This window comes from Schistocerca nitens, chromosome 2, assembly GCF_023898315.1.
Source record: "Schistocerca nitens isolate TAMUIC-IGC-003100 chromosome 2, iqSchNite1.1, whole genome shotgun sequence".
In the NCBI taxonomy this organism is placed as follows: domain Eukaryota; kingdom Metazoa; phylum Arthropoda; class Insecta; order Orthoptera; family Acrididae; genus Schistocerca; species Schistocerca nitens.
In genome coordinates, this window is record NC_064615.1 from 490963480 (window position 1) to 490985375 (window position 21896).

The 21896-nt window shown below is 39.4% G+C and overlaps 1 protein-coding gene across 2 annotated transcripts in view; it reads left to right on the forward strand.

Annotated features, from left to right (window-relative positions):
* Positions 1 to 7426: 7426 nt before the first annotated feature.
* The window catches only part of LOC126236439 (DNA repair protein XRCC3-like), an 88592-nt gene continuing 74122 nt past the window's right edge, over positions 7427 to 21896 (forward strand). Inside the window, exons 1-2 of one of the 2 annotated variants that reach the window (XM_049945752.1) lie at positions 7427 to 7736; positions 7818 to 7955. In XM_049945752.1, coding sequence (XP_049801709.1) covers positions 7676 to 7736; positions 7818 to 7955 — 199 coding nt within the window. In that variant the 5' untranslated portion in view covers positions 7427 to 7675. The remainder of the gene's footprint in view (positions 7737 to 7817; positions 7956 to 21896) is intronic. The other variant, XM_049945751.1, reaches the window with a different exon arrangement.

Sequence of the window (21896 nt, forward strand, 5' to 3'; positions counted from 1 at the left end):
CCAAATTGCTTGATAGTGATACATACATACATATGTTAATCCTTGTTCCATAGATCATGAATACGGCATTTTGTAATTATGTGGAACATGTCACTTTAACATAAGTATTCGTTACACAGAATAATTAATTAATTTTTATTTTTTTATTTTTTTACAGTTACTACTTCATATCTAAGAATTCATCTATTGAGTAGAAGGAGTTCCCATTCAGAAATTCTTTTAATTTGCTTTTAAATGTTGGTTGGCTATCTGTCAGACTTTTAATACTATTTGGCAAATGATCAAAGATTTTTCTGGCAGAATAATTCACCCCTTTCTGTGACAAAGTGAGATTTAATCCAGAATAATGAAGATCATCCTTTCTTCTAGTTTTGTAGCTATGCAATCTGCAGTTATTTTTTAATTGGGATGGGTTATTAATGAGATATTTCGTAAGTGAATATATGTATTGCGAAGGTACTGTGAATATCCCGAGTTCCTTACATAAATGTCTGCAAGGCGATCTTGAGTGGGCTCCAGCTATTATTCAGATTGCGCAGCTTTGTGCAATGAATACTTGCTCTCCTAATGACGAATTCTCCCAAAATATGATGCCATATGAAAGCAGTGAATGAAAATAGGCATAGTAGGCTAATTTACTGATATGTTTAACACCAAATTTTGCAAAAACCCTAATAGCATAAGTAGCTGAACGTAACTGTTTCAGCAGTTCATTGATGTGTTTCTTCCAATTCAATTTCTCATCAATGCAAACACCCAGAAATTTTGAGTATTCTGCCTTCTGTTCATAGTCTATATTTATCAATGGTGTTATGCCATTTACTATACAGAATTGTATAAACTGTGTTTTCTCAAAATTGTATGGCATTGTTGGCCAGGAGGCCCCTTGTGGGGGATGTTGGCCGCCGTGTTGGAAGTCCTTTTTAGGTGACGCCACATCGGCGACTTGCGAGTCAATGATGATGAAGGACACACAACACCCAGTCCGTGCCAGGAATCGAACCCAGGTCCCCTGCGAAATTTAGTGAGAGTCCATTTGCAGAGAACCACTTAATAATTTTCTGAAAGACATTATTTACAATTTCCTCAGCTGATTCTTGCCTCTAGGGTGTGATTACTATACTTCTATCATCAGTATAAAGAATTAGCTTTGCATCTTCGTGAATATAGAGTGGTAAGTCGTTAATATATATTAAGAACAATAAGGGACCCAAGACTGAACCCTGTGGGACACCATTATTGATACCTCCCGATCTAGAGGACCCTGCTGGTTTTTGCAGACTATCTGTACTGTTAATTTCCACATTCTACATTTTTCCAGTTAAGTATGAATTAAATCATGTGAGCACTGTCCCACTCATACCACAATACTTAAGCTTTTCTAGAAGAATTCCATGATTTACACAATCAAAAGACTTTGAGATCTCACAAAATATCACAATGGGCGATGTTCAGTAATTCACTGCATTTAATATTTGATCAGTGAACGTATATATAGCATTTTTTGTTGAAAAGCCTTTCTGAAAACCATTTGACATATTGTTAGTACTTCATTTTTACAAATATGTGATGCTACTCTTGAGTACATTACTTTTTCAAGAATTTTGGATAAAGTTGTCAGAAGCGAGACTGGGTGAAAGTTGCTAGCATCAGACATATCCCCTTTTTTATGCAATGGTTTAACAATAGAGTATTTCAGTTTATCTGGAAAAATTTCCTGTTTCAGTGAGCTGCTACATATGTGGCTGACAATCCTACTTATTTGTTGGGAACAAGCTTTTAGCGCTCTGGTGGAAATGCCATCAATTCCATGTGAGCTTTTACTTTTGCGTGAATCTATTATTTTCCTAATTTCAGTGGAAGAGGTGGATTGAATTTCAGTTTTGTCAAATTGCATAGGTACTGCCTCTTCCACATACTGCCTTGCATTTTCTAATGAATAGCTGGATCCTATTTTCTTCATAACAATTATTAAAAATGTTTTCTACTTCTAACTTCTTGTTAACAAACTTTTCATTGTGTTTGATAGACATACAGTCATCGTCTGCTCTCAGTTGCCCTGTTTCCCTTTTAACAATATTCCAAATTGTTTTAATTTCATTATCAGATGTGCTAATCTCAGACATAATGCACATACTTCTGGACTTTTTAATAACTTTTCTTAATATAGCACAGTAGTTTTTATAACGTTTCACTGTTGCAGGATCATACTGCTCCAGCTATAAGATACATTTCCCTTTCCTGTTTAAAAGATATTTTTATCCCTTTAGTAAGTCATGGCTTACTCACTGTTTTCTTAGGGAAACTGTTTTCAAATATACTCACAAAGGTATCATGAAATAGGTTAAATCTTAAATTAGCATCATGTTCCCTGTTCGCCTCATCCCTGTCTAACTTTTGCAAGCTTTCCCTAAAATTTTTAACTGTTAAATCGTTAATTGAACACAGTATTTGGAGGACTGGTTTGCACCAATCGATGTTTCATGGGCGTCAATAACAGCTAGACATAAGTACTATCATACCAGGTGCTTGTAAGTAAACTAACAGTGTTCTGAGTGGTGCAGTGTGCTTTTTATACATCACAGGATACTGAAATATCATAGGAATGTTCGTTAATGGATGTTCATGGAGTATGCTAAAAAAAGTAATTGGTGAACTTTCTGTCACCAGGTGAAAATACGGCGCTAAAACAGTCAGGATGTGAAATGTTTCCTGTTTAGATGTCAGTATGATGATTGTCATTTGGCAACGCGTTTTGATTCATATTTTGAAGTGATTGTTGGTGTAAAGGGTTAAGAAGGTTGACATTTAAATGTTGTGGGAAAGTTTTTGTAGAACATAAATAGTTTTGGATTAAAGGAGACCACTCATTGGAAGGCAGAAAGTAAATTTTCCAGCTTTTGCAGTTATCCTATGACAAGCTAGACTAAAATACTCATGCATGCTACTACATGCTGCCAGTTGGGATAACAATGCCAATGCTATTTTTCATATACAGACTAATTGTGGTTAAGTAGTTTTCGGCGGAGTAGGTAGAGGAAACAGGAGATAGCAAGAAGGCCTGGAGCTGGGTGGCTAGTGACTCAGAGGGAAGCATTCAGTTTGCCAGGGAGGACACGCGAAGTGTTCACAGAAAGAAATTAACTGAAAAGAGGGATTGCGTTAACTTAGTTGTTGACGAATTTGGGCACAGGCTTTGCGATTGTTATTTGCCTTCAGGCAAGATCAAGTATAATATTCCATTTTGTTTAGTTTCATATCATGTGTGGTTGTTCCCAAATACTAAAAGAAAAGAAGACAACTAACATCTAAAGCATCTAACTAAACATCTAACACTGTGTCTCATATCACATCATGGGTATTGGAATTGTATGTGGCCGCAGTGGCCCAGGAGTACCGTCAGTGTCATTCATCAGTAACACATAAAATTTTAGAAATTAAACATTGTTCCAGCACAAAAATTCATAAGTGAACTGCTCGATTTAAGTGCTCAAGAGTATGTAGTTCTATGGGGTGTAGTCAGTGATGATGACAAATAATCACACAATACAAATGCAGTATAACACACTTTTATTAACAAAAGCATGATACACTTCAGAAGCAACCAAACTTGATAACAACCCAAGGCAGAGTAACAGGCAAAGAGTTTTGTACAAGCTCCCAGTCGACCACCAATGGTGATGTTTGTAGATGCAGTGTTCCCACAGAGACCACCATCCCTCACATAGTATTAAGCACTATGAGAGAGGTGTGGAGTGAGGGGGCAGTGAGACTGTGTGGAGATGGAGAGGTCTTCTGGATGCATTGTCACCTGCAGCAGAGTAGTCATCAGGTGGCGATTTACACCAGATGGCATACAGGTGGTCGTCATGGTGGTGAGCTGGCAATTGAGGTGGCCATTGTGTGAGTGTGTGATGGTGTCCAAGGTTGGAGACGTGGTGGGTATGTCACAAGGGCTAGCAGCAGTGGTGATGGTTTGAGATCCACCAGACACAAGGATGAATGTGATCATACTATCGTCAGAAAAGTGGATGGTGAGAAGACCAGTTTCAGTGTCATGTTGTAATTTAAGTTTTGCAGAAGTGCCGTGCGAAGATCCATCTGCAGTCTGGTGATGTGCATGCTGATCTTCGATAAGGATTTCATTGCTGTGAGCTTGATGTTGAGTTCTTTAGGCAGGAAGTTGTGGGCGATCAGTCGCATTCGATGGCTAACAGTATGGCACCAGTAGTAGGAGCGTCGACAAGTGTCGCAGAGGGGAGAACTTGGCAAGTTTTGTCTTCAGGTGAGGTATCTGGTAGTGTCCACATAGGTTAGACTCGATTATCAGACACAGACGCAGGTTTCCCATTTAATAATATGGGGAAGACATGATCATCTCTTTTAAGCACTTTGTTGGGGCCTGAGTATGGGAAGGTTAGTGGAACTTGCACTGTGTAATCTCATGACATTACAAAGTCACAATCTTTATGTTCTTTTTGTAGAAATTCTTAGATGCCAAATGGGCAGAGATATGTGAAGGACGACAATGTTTCACTTGATATGAGAGACCAAGTCGGGTAGATCTGGGGTATCTGGGGATGTGATTGACAGTTTTTGGAGGACAAAGCCCACTGGCAGGGATAGCATTTGCCCATGTAGGATTTCAGCCAGTGAGGCTCTGAGGTCATGTTTTTGTGCTGTACAGACTCCTAGAAGTACTCACAGTAGTGCCTCAGTCCATATGCTACACTGTATGAGAACTGCCTTTAAAATGTGGAGCCACTGCTTAACAAGATCGCTGCTTTGTGAATGGTATGCTGTGGTTCGGATTTGCTTACTGACTATCATATTGCACAGTTACAGGAACAGGGCAGATTCGAAATGCTGGCCCAGATCGAGTGTGATGGACATGGGGCATCCAAAGTGTGAGATCACGCTTCGGTAAATGCTTTGGTGGTAGAGTCAGTTGTTATCTCCTTTAGAGGTGTTGCTGCAACCCATTGCATGTTGTGATCAATTGCTGAGACAATGTAACGGTAACCAATGGAGACAGGTAGATGGCCAAGGAGGTCGATATGCATAAGTTGAAAGTGCCCTTTTGGGATTCTGAAAATACCTAGGGTAGGTTGTGCATGACATTAAACTTTGTTGTTTTGACACAGGATACACACACAAGCCCAAAGTTTACAGTCTTTCTTTGCGTTATGTCTTACAAACTGGTCTGTTAGCAAGTGGGTGGTTGGATGAAAGCCAGGGTGTGGAAAATTCTGGAGGTGTTCAAAGACGACTGGGCAGAATTTTTGAGGTACAAGGCGGCTTATCTGATTTTGTGAAATGGCACAATGGTCCAGGCAGGTCACACCTGGGATAGGTCGAAGTTCATGGACAGGTGATGAATGAGGTCTTGTAGTTATTGATATTGTTTTTGTGTCTCAGCAAACTGTTTGTAGATGAGGTAAGTTGACAAGGTACTTATGTGAAAGAAATAGTCTGCCACAATGTTCTCTGCACCGTTCAGGTGGTAGGCATCAGTGGTAATCTGAGTGTAGTCTCAGTGCTTAAACCAGGGTCCAAGGATGGGTATCGGATAGAGTTAGTGAGCACACTATGATCAGTGTAAATAATCAGAGAACATCCTTTTACATCTTGCCTGAAGTGGTGCATTCCTTTGTACAGTACTAGTATTTCTCTGCCATACACCTATGTGACGAAGTGAGCTGGTGCAAGGAAAAGTGGATTGGTTGCTGAACACCCTCTAGCTTTGGTTGCAGCACACTGCTGGTGGCTGAGTCACTTGCGCCTGCTTTTATGATCAGTTGTGCGTTAGGGAGGGAGCATGCCTAGGTAAGGCAGTCTTTAATGCTACACAATCGAAACTGCAATACTGGGGTTTACAAAAAAATAATATTACCGTCAAAAGGCGACCATGACGTCATTTACAAAATTACACACGACTGTGACCCCAGATGTGAGAAGTTGATCTTCGTTTTTGGTTGAGAGTTCTCTAATATATTGCTTTGCAAAGTCACAAAAACCTTACTGTTTCCACGCAAGCAGTTTAGTGCTAGACTACGAGGTGCACCCATTAAGTACATATGAAAAACACTGTCAGGTAAATCGCGTGTTTCGAAGTAAAAAACACAGATCTTCCCGTCATATTTCAACGAATTCGAAGTCATTACCGTGCCAACAGGGGCGCTGCTGTCGTTCTGTTGCCCAGTCGTTATCAAGGGTCTTGTCCAAACAGTATAATGGATCACGCATTTTAACCCGTATAACGCTTAGCGTATTCTGAGTGTTATTATTTCGCTGCTACGAATAGATAACCTTCACAAGTACCGTGAAACTTTGTGTAGGCTTTTTACAGAAATCTTAACAATCCGATACCGGAAACTAAACCTGGCTTACAGACGTAAAAATCAATGGTATTATGCCTCCACGTGGCAGTTTCATAGCTCAGATAGCACTTTACTTAATTTCCTTAATAAATATTTCTATTGTAGTTTTTCACATTGTCGAATCTCTATTCTAATTACTTACGTTACAATGACACTGTAGACGGCGACGAAGAGTAACCAAAAAAAAAAAAAAAAAAAAGGAACGCATTTGGAACTAATGAAAATCTTACACTAAATACGTCAAGTTATTTGCGCCACCTACTTGTCCATTATTAATTCCAGCTTTTCTTTATTTACCATTCTGCTTTTTATAGGACAAGTTAAAGGTCTATAACATTTCCCTGACATCTCATCAAGAACATAAAACAATACACTATGCGCAAAAAATAGGATAAAAAATACATAAAAATTTAAAAAATACATTTTGGAGAAATGAAAGAAGTCACATCAACAATACTTTTTTTAGATTTTGTATTGCAGTTTCATACTGTCGAATCTATTCTAATTAATTACGTTACACTGATACTCAACAGAAAAATGTCTCATTCAGAAATACTTAGGCATGCACAAGGATTTGAGAACCTGCTTACATTTGAAGAAATTAATCATACTGTCAAGTGTAAATTATATCTGTATATGAACATAGCACCAGTATTTATGCACTCACTGGCAGCTTACTCAACCACACTTGCAAATTTATCTAGCACTTGTCTCGTAAACATATGGCCATAAAGACGCAGAAATTATCTCTGCAGTACACGACTTTATAATACCTTGTCACCATATTTCTCAATATATAAAGTGCCTCATATCAATATGACATTTACAATTATACACTTCTTGTAGATACCTATGAAAAGTAGCTGGTCCTCATCTCACGACTTCTCTTTACATATAAAGTTTACATGCGCATCGAGGACAACATTGCACCATAGCTGTTACTGAAACGTGCAGAGACGTATCTAAAACAAGGCGAATACGTATAATATTCAAGTTTCGCTATTACCGCAAATTGCAAACTAGCAGAGTCGTCCCAAAGTCAAGTGATTAACCCGGCTTGATGTTGAGAATATGCGCGGTAGACAATACTCACTCCATAGATTTATGTACTCTGTAGTCTATGGTCTTGCCTGTACGCTTTGATGGTCCTGCCCTTATATTTTGGTGGTCTGTGATTTGCCCAATGTGATTGGTTATCGTGAGTCACGTGCCCATCTGTCAAAACTTTCCCTCGAAATAATGTTGCACTGTACACTGTACAGTAATGACTTCACGTAACACTGGTAACTTGTAGTATGACAACGGAAACATGGTTGCAGCGATTGCCAGAAAAAGTTGCTGCAAGTTTGGAAAAGTGTAAATTATCCGTTGCTTTTCGCTGATGTACTTTGTAACGTTTCTTTCGTATACTACATAAACGCTGAATTGTTATTGTAGCTGGCTTGAATGAGCCTTCGGCGGTGCTGTTGTGTCCGGAAGTTCAGCTCCACAGACTCGCGAATGTTCAGGCTACTGATTGCCGCTACGTATTGTCAGAAGCGGCCCGATGTGTTACAACGGTTGTTTTTCGTTCAGGTAAAATCTAAAAATAAGAAATCTTTTTTAAACTGCTTTTCATTTTCCTTGACTTTTGGCACATAATAGCTGCGACAGGGCGTATTGATTATTATCTCCAAGTTTACTTTCATTTATCCTGTAACTTTCTTGATATTTTCTATCAACCACCTTACTCAAAAGGCCAGTAAAAAGTCAAGTGATGCGATACAAAAGTGTGGACAGTGTGCCCATTTTCAAGTGTGTCATAGAATACAGACATAGGTTTGCCAACATCAGGCCGCAACATATGAGGTATCAGTGCCCTATGCACCGAATTGCCCATAAACTCTTTTTCAGCAGGAAGGTCCAGTGATTGGCATGTTTAACTATTCTCAGTTGATTAATATTTAATGTATTACACTTCTTAAGTACCAGATGACGACAGTTTGCAAATCCAGGAAACCACAAGTATGTTTCATTATGGTAATATGGGCCAACACTTAAATGAAATTCTCTAAGAGTTGGCACACAGTCATGATAGGCATCACTCTTATCATCTGCCTATGGACATGAATTTGCCGAACTCAGTAGTAAAATTAATGTAATAGGCATTTATGTTGTTACTGTTGATACAAATAATGGCACAAAGTTGGCTCCGTTTCTGTATTTGTCAGTATTGGAGAGATCTGTTAATCCACATGTGGCCACTGCTAAGCAGCTGTCTCAGTAGATGTGTGGAAATGGCAGAGGCTGGTGGAGTATCATAGGTTGCCCTAATACAAATGGCAGCAGGCTCCTGTGTCCAGCTCACTCCAGCTGTGACCAAATGACAGAACACAACTTGTGAAACGTGCACTAGACATGAAATTATAATTTAACATTAGAGTACAAGCTGTATCAATTTATTAATCTTTAAACATAAATAATGAGGCGGAGCTGACATCAAGCTGTTACATTGATAAATGTGGATTAGTGGTAGTTTCTGACATGGTTTGGGTGCTTGTGGCGGGTACCTACTAACTCTGCACTGCGTCTTGGTGACTCCAGAAGGTCTGGCTTCATGGCTCCTTCAATACTGCTACAGTCTGTTAAAATGCACAGTTATCCTAAGCAGCTTCAGTTCAGTATTAACTGGGTAGGCTAAATGGGATATTACGAAAGACCTATCCCATTGCTTCGTTCTACCAATTTCAGTGGACAAATTTTAATAACATTCAGTCTCCAATTTCAAATTGAGGAATTTTCACACCTCCTGACTTTATTGTATTTGTTTAACAGTGGCAGCAATGTTACTTTGTAGTATTTGTCTCCAGATTATATTCAATATTCATCCATGAGTATATTATGATAGCACTTTTTTTTTTTTTTTTTGTTTTTTTTTCTTCACACATTCCAACCTGTCATTAGCTTTCATGTGAAGCTGTGTCATGTGCTCCTCCTTAATTTGCAGCAGTTTACTAACCTGCATAAATAAGAGGACATGAAGTTACAGATGTGGTCATTTAACATGAGTGGTCAAAGGAATCCACTAAACTTCAATTAAATTATAAGTTAATCATATTTAAAGGCCGTAAATTCAACTAAATATCTAGAGATTACAATTATGAACTACTTAAATTGGAAAGAACACTTAGAAAATTCTGTTGGGAAACGAAAGACTGTATTTTATTGGTAGAACACTTAGAAGATACAACAGATCTACTGTCTACACTACGCTTGTCCTCGTCTTTTTGAGTACTGCTGTGCTGTGTGGAATCCTTGCCAGATACGGTTAATAGAGTTCATTGAGAAAGTTGAAAGTGCACAATGTTTTGTATTATTGAGAAATTGAGGAGAAAGTGTCACGGACATGATACAGGGTGTGCATCATCAAACCAAAGGCGTTTCTTGTTGTGGTGGGATCTTCTCATGAAATTTCTGTCACCAACTTTGTACTCCGAACGCTGAAGTATTTTGTTGACAGCGATCTACTTAAGGAGAAGTGATCCTAGTTACCAAAACAAAATACTAAATGTGTTTTGAAGGCCTTAGCCACCATTTTGGTAGTTATATCTGCCAAACAGACCAATGTACAGATTGGACAAGCTAAGTAGTGTGTTTCAGAATAGGAGGAGCATGTAGGACTAATAAAAATTCGTACTTAAAAACACAAGTAATTTATTCACAGAGGGATACATGGGCTCTTCATAGATGAAGAAATAGTGATAGGCTTCAGTAGCTTGGCTGCAGGGCTTAGGATCAGCCTGTCATGGATTGTGCCCAAGAACAGGGAGAGCAACCAGCTGCCAGGCCAGCTGTAGGTAAACCTCAGAATTTGATTGTGAGCTGATGTGCTGGTTACCATCATACCATTAGTGGCACTGGAAGTATGGCACATGGGATCCCACATCCTCGCTCTGGTCAGGGTGGAAGAAACGGAAGGCATTGAAACTGCTACAATTTTGGGAAATACGGAAGCGTCCGATCCCGCCCGTCTTCTTTGACCCATGACGTCACAAATATGGCGGAAACGACCATAAACCACGATTCCAATATGGCGCATATAAAGTCGTTACGTACATATCATGAGGACGAAAATATATCGAAAAACAAAGACATCATGAGGACGAAAATATATCGAAAAACAAAGACACACACGTTCCACAAAAACCCTAATGACACTAACGGGGCAAGCGTGGGAAATAGGCGGTTTCTGGGCGGGGACAAACTAAATATAAACAAATTTAGACACCCACCCCCATACAAAACCCGCAAAACGACGAAAAAAACCGACATCACAAAACTCCCCAAATACCACTAAACACAGTATCATCTGGAATCGAACATTTCTCTTGACCTATATAGCTCAACAGCAACACCCGATACCATAAATTGGGATCGAACACTTCCCTTGACCTATATAGCTCAACAACAACTCACGATCCAATGAATTGGGATCTAACACTTCCCTTGACCTATATAGCTCAACAGCAGCTCCTGATCCCATAAATTAGGACCTAACACTTCCCTTGACTTGTTGTTGTTGTTGTTGTTGTTGTTGTTGTCTTCAGTCCTGAGACTGGTTTGACGCAGCTCTCTATGCTACCCTATCCTGTGCAAGTTTCTTCATCTATCAGTACTTACTGCAATCTACATCCTTCTGAATCTGCTTAGTGTATTCATCTCTTGGTCTCCCTCTACGATTTTTACCCTCCACGCTGCCCTCCAATGCTAAATTTGTGATCCCTTTATGCCTCAGAACATGTCCTACCAACCGGTCCCTTCTTCTTGTCTAGTTGTGCCACAAACTCCTCTTCTCCCTAATTCTGTTCAATATCTCCTCATTTGTTATGTGATCTACCCATCTTCCCTTGACCTATATAGCTCAGAAACATCTCCAGATACCAATACCAACAGCCACACATTGGGATCGAACACTTCCCTTGACCTGTTATCCTTGCGACATTTCCACATACAGCTGTCCCTGGTCCGAGACACTGGAACTTTAAGTAAGCCTCATTTCTTCATGACATACTGAACACTTCACGACTTGATCAAAAAATCTGAATAGTTAAAGAAATTTTATTAGAGACAACGCACTGTCCCCCATCATAGCCGACAACAGAAAACTGTTGACCCTGTCAGTCATATCCATACCTACAAAGAAATAAAAAAAGCAATGTCCCAAAATTCACACAAGACACCACACTCGCAAACTAAACCAAAAACATCACCTAACACACCACCAGATAACACCACCGATCGCATCAAAACGACACCTACAAACACACCACTCTCACAAACTAAATTCCGCGCCGTAGTGACAACAGCCTTATGTCACGGGTCAAAGCCGACGGGTGGGATCGGACGCTTCGGTCGACCCCAATTTTGTTATTAATAGTTATACATTGTATATTCCTCCCTCTTCCAGAAGATCCACGTGATATGGTAATTTAGGTGTGATTGGGGGCTTGTAACAAATAGAGGAAGGATAAAATGACAAAGTAGCCATTTGATTGTGTTACATTTGAGTGCTACATAAAATTTGAGAAGGCTATTAAGAAACAACAAGAACAACAATTCATTTATGTAACTGTCCTTTTCCTGAGGAGTGGGCGTGTCTTGGCAAGGCAATGAGATGGTATACAGGCCAGAGTAGTTGCCGGACTGCTGGTAGTGAATAAATGAAGATAAGCAGAAACTCGTACAACTCACATGAGCACAGTATTTGACGCTCTACTACTATATCACCCTGCAGAGAGGCCCAGTGCAGTATTTAGATAATGTTACACTCGTGGGTCCAATAACTTGTTCACCATGGAAGCAACAAACTTATGCAATTCTGAAAAACATTGAGCAGCATGATTGTGAACAGGTTAAGATAGATACATATTATTGAAAGAAGAAATCTTCAAAAAGGAAAATATTGAGTTCAGATTAGAAAGATTAGTTGCAGCATGTGTCATTCGGGATGGAAATGCCAAACATGTACTACTATTAACTAAACAAACATACATACAAAGTCTAACTCACTAGAAACCAAAAATTGATTAGTATATCAGCAAAGAATCCTGATAGCAAGGCAAGAAGAAAGCTATTGAACTACTGACAAACACATGTATCCCATTCTCAAAGTCCAGTTTCTCAGTCAGATCATTTTCTGTTCCATTGAAACCTTCCAAAATACTACCCCACATTGTAGCCATGAATGCAATAGCTTTAGAGCTAAGTTTTTGTAGTCTCCCCATTGATTCTGATTTAATCACAACTTTCTTAATTTTCTCTTCAGAAATGCACGTAAGAACTTTATTGATTTATGCTTTTGCAGACATAGTCTTGAGCTGACCATCTGATGCATCAGCACCTAGCCCAACAAAAATATTGCAAAGATAGTGTTGCCAGTTGCATGATATGCTCGTCTCCTTTTGTCTACCCACAATTTCCCTCTACTGATATGAATTCCCACAACCATTTCCACTGTATTCTTTCTTTTCTTTCCTTTTTTATAAAAAAATTGCTGCACCTAAGAATTTGCCACCCTGGGCATGATGAAAAGACTGAACATTCACAGATGTGTAGATGAGGTTTCCATTGAGGAAAAATATTTCTGTTGCAGCTAATAAACACTAGATATTAATGTCCACAGTCGTAGCCAGAGATCTGAAAGTGTTAAGCATAGCAGTTATTGTCAATTTTCTTTATATGACTTAACTGACAAAAGGGAGAGACGTTTTCTACTACAGATATAATAGCCAGAGTATTCTCTTCTAGTGACTTACACATTCACATTTATAGTGTTAGATAAACAGTGACAACTCACAAGGAATCAATTATGACTGTGAGGCCTAACAAGAAATATGCATAAATAACCTCTTCAGTGGTGAAATGGTGTCGGTAAGCACATAGGTGCAGAAATAAGTCTTCAGCTAGACAAATGTTAACATGAATATCAAACTAGCAAAATATTACTAAGTGCTTGTATTCAAGCATTTGATGCCAAAAGGCGAATACAACATACAAGGAAGAATAAACTCGCATGAGTAAGAAAAGTGCTAATATAATGCTAATTTAGATTTTTCCATACCATGTATGTAGTTTTAAGTATACCCATTTCTCAAATACAGAGGGTCTTTAAAAGTGTATCCCGGTAAGATTGTCCATTGTTTTCTCAACAGATCTTGGGGCGCCTTTTGCAGCAGATGACAGTCCAGAAATGAATGAAGTAAGATTGTCATTTGAGCAACGCAAGGCCGTATTGAAGTCGTATTGGACGTATGAAAACATGATGAAGGTACAACAACAACAACAACATAATGTTTACAAAACTCAGCTACTGAACAATAATTTATCATATTCGGGATAAATTTGAAGCTGATGTTACTGTGTAAGATGTGCGTAAGGAAAGTCTGGCAGACCAAAAACATCAAGCCCAGCTTCCAGTGCTGCAATGTTGCTGCATTTTACTAGGCCATCTCAAAAATCTGTGAAGCAGGTTGCATATGAAATTGGGTTAAGCTGATCAAGTATGTGATGAATTCTGAAGGTTGCATAGTGGAAAGTGTACATGCCAAGATCTCTGCATGCTGTGAATGAGAACGACCCAGATCGAAAGATGGAGTACTGCAAGTGGTTTGAAGGCAAGCTTCATGAGGATGAATGGTTTGCAGGGATGATTATTTGGTCTGACGAGCTGCAATTCAAATTGATTGGCAACAACTGCATGTACTGGTCTCCTGAAAATCCTCAAGTTCATGTGGAGAAACACATTAATCTGTGTTGGTGTGGTCTGTCAACATGCGGTTTGGTGGCCCATTCTTCTTTGAAAGTACCATAACTTGTGAGGTGTATCCTCATATGCTGCAGACATAGATTTTATCTGATACCTGAGAGGTATTTGGAGCTATACTGAATGAGCTACAAGAAACTGTCAAGGTGTCCTGTACGGCTATCATACTGGCAGCTGTAGTTTGGTCAGCAGTTCAGCATCATCAACATTGGTTGGGGGTACTTTGAACACACAAAATAGCCTCCCCTCCCCCCATGCAATATTTTTAATAGTATGTCTTTTTTTCCCTTAATGTGGACTATTAAAGAGTGTCTACATTTTTCTGGACCCCTCTATATGTACACCAACTAGCTGGTGCAAGGTACATCAAAAGTTGTGCAGCACAATCTGTTCCTTAAGAGAGAAAAGTGTATGTCATTGAATAAAGTTCCAAAATCAAGCATTTAGAACAAATATGTCTTTCAAATACAACAACTGTCATATGTGTTATAAACTGAAATGTGGCTCTAAAACTTTACAAATCTCTTACTTATGCTGTAATAATGTCCATAAAGAATAAAACAGTACTGGAGTAATCGCACAAGGGTCATTCACTAAGTAATACAACACTTTCTTCCTCAAAGCAGGCCGATTTAAATACTCGTCATTGTTCCCCAATTCTTTGGCTATAAAACCCTATTTTTCAGCATACCCCCTTAATGTGAGAGCCTGTATGCTGTCATGATACCATTTTATAGGTCTGCTTCTCAGGCAAGCTCTTGGTGCATTAATAAGTTCCCCATCATTGCTGTAGTGCTACCCGCAGAGTCCATCTGTGGGCCAGAGTGATGGAAGTTAGAACATGACGAGATCTGGGCTGTAGGATGGATGAGGAAGAACAGTCCTCCAAAATTTTGGATCTCTTCTCAGGTGCACAGACTTGTGTGTTGCCTTGCGTTATCATCGGAGAAGTGTGTTCACTTTTTTTTGTGGCCATGAACGTGCTGTAATTGTTTCTTCAGTTTCCTAAGATTCTCACAATAGAGTCTGGAGTAGAGCTTCCTGAGAATCTCACAGTACAGTCTGGAGTTCATCATTTGACCACGAGGGAGGACATAAAACAGAATAACCCCTTCAGAGTCCCAGAAACTGCAGCAATGACTTTACCAGCTGAGGGTATGCTTTTAAACTACTTCTTTGAAGTGGATGTTGCAAGGTGCCATTCTTAAGGACTGTCATTTTGCTTCAGGCTCAAAGTGGTGAATCCATGTTTCATCATCTGTGTCAACATGATAAATTGTTACCCTAAGCCTCATAATGAGCAAGCAGTTTGGCACAGATGTTCCTTCTTTCCCCTCTATGCTTTTCATTTAGGCTTCAAAGAGCCCAGTGGGCAGTGTTTCAGCATTGAGTTGCTTGATTGTTGTTCATTGATCACCTTGCACATTGCAGTATTACGGGCTTCACAGCTGTGTGCAGCTACCCTGGGTGCGGGAGAACAGACAGATTTTCTTCTCTTTGTTCTGTTAACAAGAGATGCTTCGCTCAGTGACTTGGCATGCTTTTATCTGCAGCCTTATCTCCTTAGACATTCTGTAAATGCCTATAAACGTTTCTTGGTGATCTGGTTTTCTGCTGTAAGAAATTCAGTAACTCCTCTTTGCTTGGAATGCATCTCAGTTGTAGGTGCCGTTTTGTAGACTGGTTGTAATAATACCATCTACAGGAAGTTACTGGAAATATGAGATGACATAGAAATGTTAAAGGATGTCACAAATAAAATTACAATTTTTGAATCAAAATTGACTGAGGAGAAACTGTGTTACAAATTTATAGTTAAATGAATGCCTTTGGGACTGTAACGTCCTTGGGCCGGGCAGCATCACATGAGGTAGGTTTCAGTCTACATTAAACCTTTTTACACTCACAATACCCGAGCAGTCTGGTGGCTAATAAAATTACAATTTCAAAGGAAGTGACATATCATGTAGGTTTGTGAGTTTTGTTGTAATGATGTAAATATATGCTTTGTCCAATAATGCTTGCTCTTTCTCTCTTTCATCGTTGCCATTGTCAGCTGCAGCTTGATTCTGAGTATGCATAATTTCTTCCTGCATAGAGTGAGCATTTCAACTCAGCATATAAATGTGTTCCAATGACTAGCATGAAACATGTGTCCACCCAAATTGCACTGAATGGTAGGAGGAAGGTGGGTTTGTAATTGACATAGCTTTGTTGCTTGTCACTTGGCCTCTTCATGTTTGTGGCGTTCTTCTTCAAACAAGTGGACAGAAGTGGATGTAGTGTTCCTCCACAGTAAGCAGTCCACAGCACAGTCTTTCTATCTTTGTATATTTACACCAGTTGTTTTCATTATGTGTTTCAGCTAGTCCTTAGAGCCCTTAGGAGGGACTCCAAGAGGTCTACTACCAGAGCAGAGTTCACCATAAAAGATTTGGCAGGGAAGCATAGTATAACTCGTGCAACAATCAAGCATCTCAATTGATGAGCAGTAATGCTGTTTAGATGCACTTTCTCTAGAACTACAGTGTCGGTTACAGTCCTCCCACTTAATGTTCAAGATGTATCTTTTTGTTGGTTAAAGTGCTCATAAACATCATGATGTCACGGTGATAATGTCCAAGCTACACAGCTATACAGGAGTCTGGAAAATGACAACAGTTCTTTACAACATGAGTTTGGTATGTAACTTTAAGTATTTATTCTTGAAGACTCTGTGCATTACAACAGAGGGAGCAAATGCAAAGGTGATTTTGGTAGAAACGTATGTGTGGTGGAATTTCACTGCTGGCACAATACAAGAATGTTGACAATGAGTGATGGTAACTTTTGGCATTTCTACATCTACATCTACATCCATACTCCGCAAGCCCCCTGACAGTGTGTGGCGGAGGGTACCTTGAGTACCTCTATCGGTTCTCCCTTCTATTCCAGTCTCATATTGTTCGTGGAAAGAAGGACTGTCGGTAAGCCTCTTTGTGGGCTCTGATCTCTCTGATTTTATCCTCATGGTCTCTTCGCGAGATATACGTAGGAGGGAGCAATATACTGCTTGACTCCTCGGTGAAGGTATGTTCTCAAAACTTCAACAAAAGCCCGTACCGAGCTACTGAGCATCTCTCCTGCAGCCTTCCACTGGAGTTTATCTATCATCTCCGTAACGCGTTCGCGATTACTAAATGATCCTGTAACGAAGCGCGCTGCTCTCCATTGGATCTTCTCTATCTCTTCTATCAACCCTATCTGGTACGGATCCCATACTGCTGAGCAGTATTCAAGCAGTGGGCGAACAAGCGTACTGTAACCTGCTTCCTTTGTTTTCGGATTGCATTTCCTTAGGATTCTTCCAATGAATCTGTCTGGCATCTGATTTACTGACGATCAACTTTATATGATCATTCCATTTTAAATCACTCCTAATGTGTACTCCCAGATAATTTATGGAATTAACTGCTTCCAGCTGCTGACCTGCTATATTGTAGCTAAATGATAAGGGATCTATCTTTCTATGTATTCACAGCACATTACACTTGTCTACATTGAGATTCAATTGCCATTCCCTACACCATGCGTCAATTCGCTGCAGATCCTCCTGCATTTCAGTACAATTTTCCATTGTTACAACCTCTCAATATACCACAGCATCATCCGCAAAAAGCCTCAGTGAACTTCCGATGTCACCCACAAGATCATTTATGTATATTGTGGATAGCAGCAGTCCTACGACACTCCCCTGCAGCACACCTGAAATCACTCTTACTTCGGAAGACTTCTCTCCATTGAGAATGACATGCTGCGTTCTGTTATCTAGGAACTCTTCAATCCAATCACACAATTGGTCTGATTGTCCATATGCTCTTACTTTGCTCATTAAACGACTGTGGGGAACTGTATTGAACGCCTTGCGGAAGTCAAGAAACACGGCATCTACCTGGGAACCCGTGTCTATGGCCCTCTGAGTCTTGTGGACGAATAGTACGAGCTGGGTTTCACACGATCGTCTTTTTCGAAACCCATGCTGATTACCAAGGAAGCTTGTTTTCCGATGATGTAGCGGCTTGCCAGAGATGTGCTGTCTGATTTTTGATGGTTGTTATTCCTCTGGCCTCTGTGAATGCTGCTGTTCTTCCCATTTGGACGTGGAGGTCTGGTGTTGGACTGTGCTTTAGCTACTCTGTCTGAAATTCACAATCATTAGCTTCTGGTGCCACAGCATATATGGTGTTTCATGTATTGGACAGTGCATAATCTCTCTCTGCAAGAGGGGTGTGACTGTAAATGAACCCTTTTTGTTTTTATTTATGTTCAAATTGGTTCAAATGGCTCTGAGCTATATATGACTTAACTTCTGAGGTCATCAGTCCCCTAGAACTTAGAACTACTTAAACCTAACTAACCTAATGACATCACAAACATCAATGCCCGAGGCAGGATTCTAACCTGCGACCGTAGCGGTCGCGCAGTTCCAGACTGTAGCGCCTAGAACCGCTCGGCCACCCCGGCCGGATTTTATTTATGTGCAGACACCTTTGTTCATTTTATGTGTGTGAGATGTTTAGTGTGTCAAGTGTGTCAAAGAATATATGAAGGCATCTTTCATTATCCATACAATATTTTATACTTAACTTTGTCAATCTTGCCCCCCTTTCCCATATGCAGCCCCCCCTCTTCTCTCTCTCTCTCTCTCTCTCTCTCTCTCTCTCTCTCTCTCTCGGCACGCGCGTGTACACACACACACACACACACACACGCACGATATGATTTCAGTTTGTGTTTGTAGCTAATTTTATTGTCAGCTAAATTCTTTGTCTCTGGATAGGTGATCGAAGTTTTTATGATTGAATACCTCACTCCTTTTTGCGTCACGGCAAGGCTGAGTGATGGATAGGTTAAATCATTTCTTGTTCTACTGTTATTTTTATGAATGTTACTGTTGTTTTCAAACTGTGATCAATTGTTGATAACAAACTTTACAGCAGAGCAAATGTAGTGAGTGGTGTACAAGAGGTTCTAGAGTGGACACACATTATCTTTATTACATGCATCTGTACAACAAACAGCTTTATTCTTCAGTGATGATTCAATTCTTTATTTCCTCGATTAGTCATATCTGGCATGGATCCCATACTGACAAGCAATATCACCAGTATTGGTCATATGAGGGTATTGTAAGCTACGAATATCTCTTTTGTGGGTGAACTACATGAATCTCAGCATGGCATTGGCCTTTCCTGCCAATAGTTTTATGTGGTCTTTGCATTTTAAATCCCTCCGTACACATACTCCTAGATATTCCGTGGAAGTAACAGCTTCCAGTGATTGTTCTGCTATCATGTAGTTACACAATAATGGGTCTTTCTGCCAATGCCTATGCAATATGTTCCATTTATTTATGTTGAGGGTCAATTGCTGCTCCCTACACCAAGTGTTGGTCCTTTGCGGGTCTTCCTAAAATTTTGTAGTGTTGCATCTTCACTGTATGAAACATCGTAATCTGCGAAAAAGCCTCATGGAACTTCTGATGCCTACTATGTCATTTATATATACTGTGAAGAGTACTAGATCTATAAGACATCCTTGGGTACATCTGAAGTGACTTTTATGTCTGAAGACTTCTCTCCATTGAAAATGACATGCTGTGTTCTGTTTCCTAGAAGCTCTTCAATCCAGTCTCACAGTTGATCTGATATTCTGCATTCTTGTATTTTGTTCATTAGATGACTGTGCAGAAATGTATCAAATGCCTTATGGAAATCAGGGAACATGACATCTGCCTGGGCACTGGTATCTACAGTCTTCTGGGTCTTGTAGAGTGAGCTGGGTTTCACATGATCGCTGTTTATGGAGTCCATGTTGATTCATACAGAGAAGGTTTTCGATCTCAAGGAATGTCACAATATTTGAGCATAAAACATGTTCCAAAATTCTACAACTGATCTACGTTGTTTAGTGCATCTGTTTGACAACCCTTCTCGAAAACAGGAATAACATGTGGTTTTTTCCTAATTGTGAGGAACACTTTGCTCATCCAGATACCTATAGTACACAGCTGCTAGAAGAGGGGCAAGTACCTTTGCATAATCTATGTGTGAGGGCATGCTGAAAAGTAATGCCTCCAAATTTTGTGTGTGAAAACTCTTATTAAAGGTTTTTACATAACTGAGTCGTAAAGTTTGAGTCTGTTTGTCACCAGCTGATCTAAGATCATACAATCATTAGTCAGTTCTCTGGGCAACTGCTCAAGGCGATATTTGGAAAAGGCATTTAATACCGTTTCAAATGGTTCACCTGTCCCTACTACCCATCCTAATACCCAACCTAATACTACAGCATGACTAGGAAATTTATGTGAAATATTATCCAAATTTCCCCTTAAATGTTCTGCCACTACTGTTCCTGAGGCAGGAGGTCTCAAAAACTAAAAGATGAGAGAAATTGTAATTTACTCACAAATTAATGTTCTTGCAGCCAAATAATTCAGTTTTGTAACTCACTGTATCTTATTATGCAAGGATTGTTCAAAATATTGTATCAAAATTACAAGTAAGGATCTAGTGAATTTATTCAGATAATTCAGCTCCAGTCCTGAGAATCCATCAACATTCACCGAGTTGCCAAATTTTTCCTGGGTGCCACTGTATCTATGTATTTCTTTTTGAGACAGTGCAAGTGATTTGTGAGTATTTGTCTTATTAGTGTAATACAATTTTTAACAGCATTCTTTACTTAACAATTGGTTTGTGATAGTGCCAGTTCATGTCAAATACATACAACTTACAGTGCAGCACCAGTTTTGTAAAGTAACTAATGGTTGGTATATTTCAGAACAATGGAAACAGGACTGCTGTGAGCTGATTAACTGTAACTTATAGAACCTGTGCAGTGACTGTCATTTCAGTTGCATGGCAAGCAATAATATTAGTTATGCAATTGCCTACAGAATCAATATATTTTCAACAATGAACTCTGTTGCACTATTTGTAGTATTAACACCTCATAAAGTGAGGACTGCGTTCATTATGTCAAATTATTCAGATTTATGCCAAATACAAAAGACATCATTTTCAGATTGAGCTTGAAATGTATTTTGCAAACAGCAGTGCATGATTTAACTGCAAAGTTAGCAATGTTTGTCTTGTCATGTAATATGAAAAATGTTATTTACAAATGAGGTGAATAAGACTCATTGAATGTTCAAAAGCGGTACTATAACAGGCTAGATATAGTATGAAACAAGCTTCTGTTGAGTTGTTTTGCTTGTGCGAATTACTTATTCCATGAAAAATTGCAGCGTGCATTTGGCATTTGACTAGATGACATTATAAAAAATTGTTGCTCCTACACTTGACAAATTAGTTTACACCAGTACTCCAATGTTAAGGTGTCGTAGATATAGTGTGAAAGACTATAACACTTGTTTATTGCCACCACAAAAATGTGACAGCCAGTTGGAAAAAAAAAAAAAGTCATTGACAGAAAGATGCAAGCATAGGACATTTTGTTGGGATTAACTAGCATAGAATGAGACTGTGTTGTGTGTGGGCTACAGGGATGTTGATGCTGTTCACACACTTTTTAGCAGTTCTTCCACAGACAGCAGTTAAGTCTGGACTATAATCTGACTAACAATGGCCATCATGTACAGATATTTGCGGACTAAAGATGTCATTCATATGAAGCCATCAGGAAGTAAATTGATAACAGCGTGCGCAAAC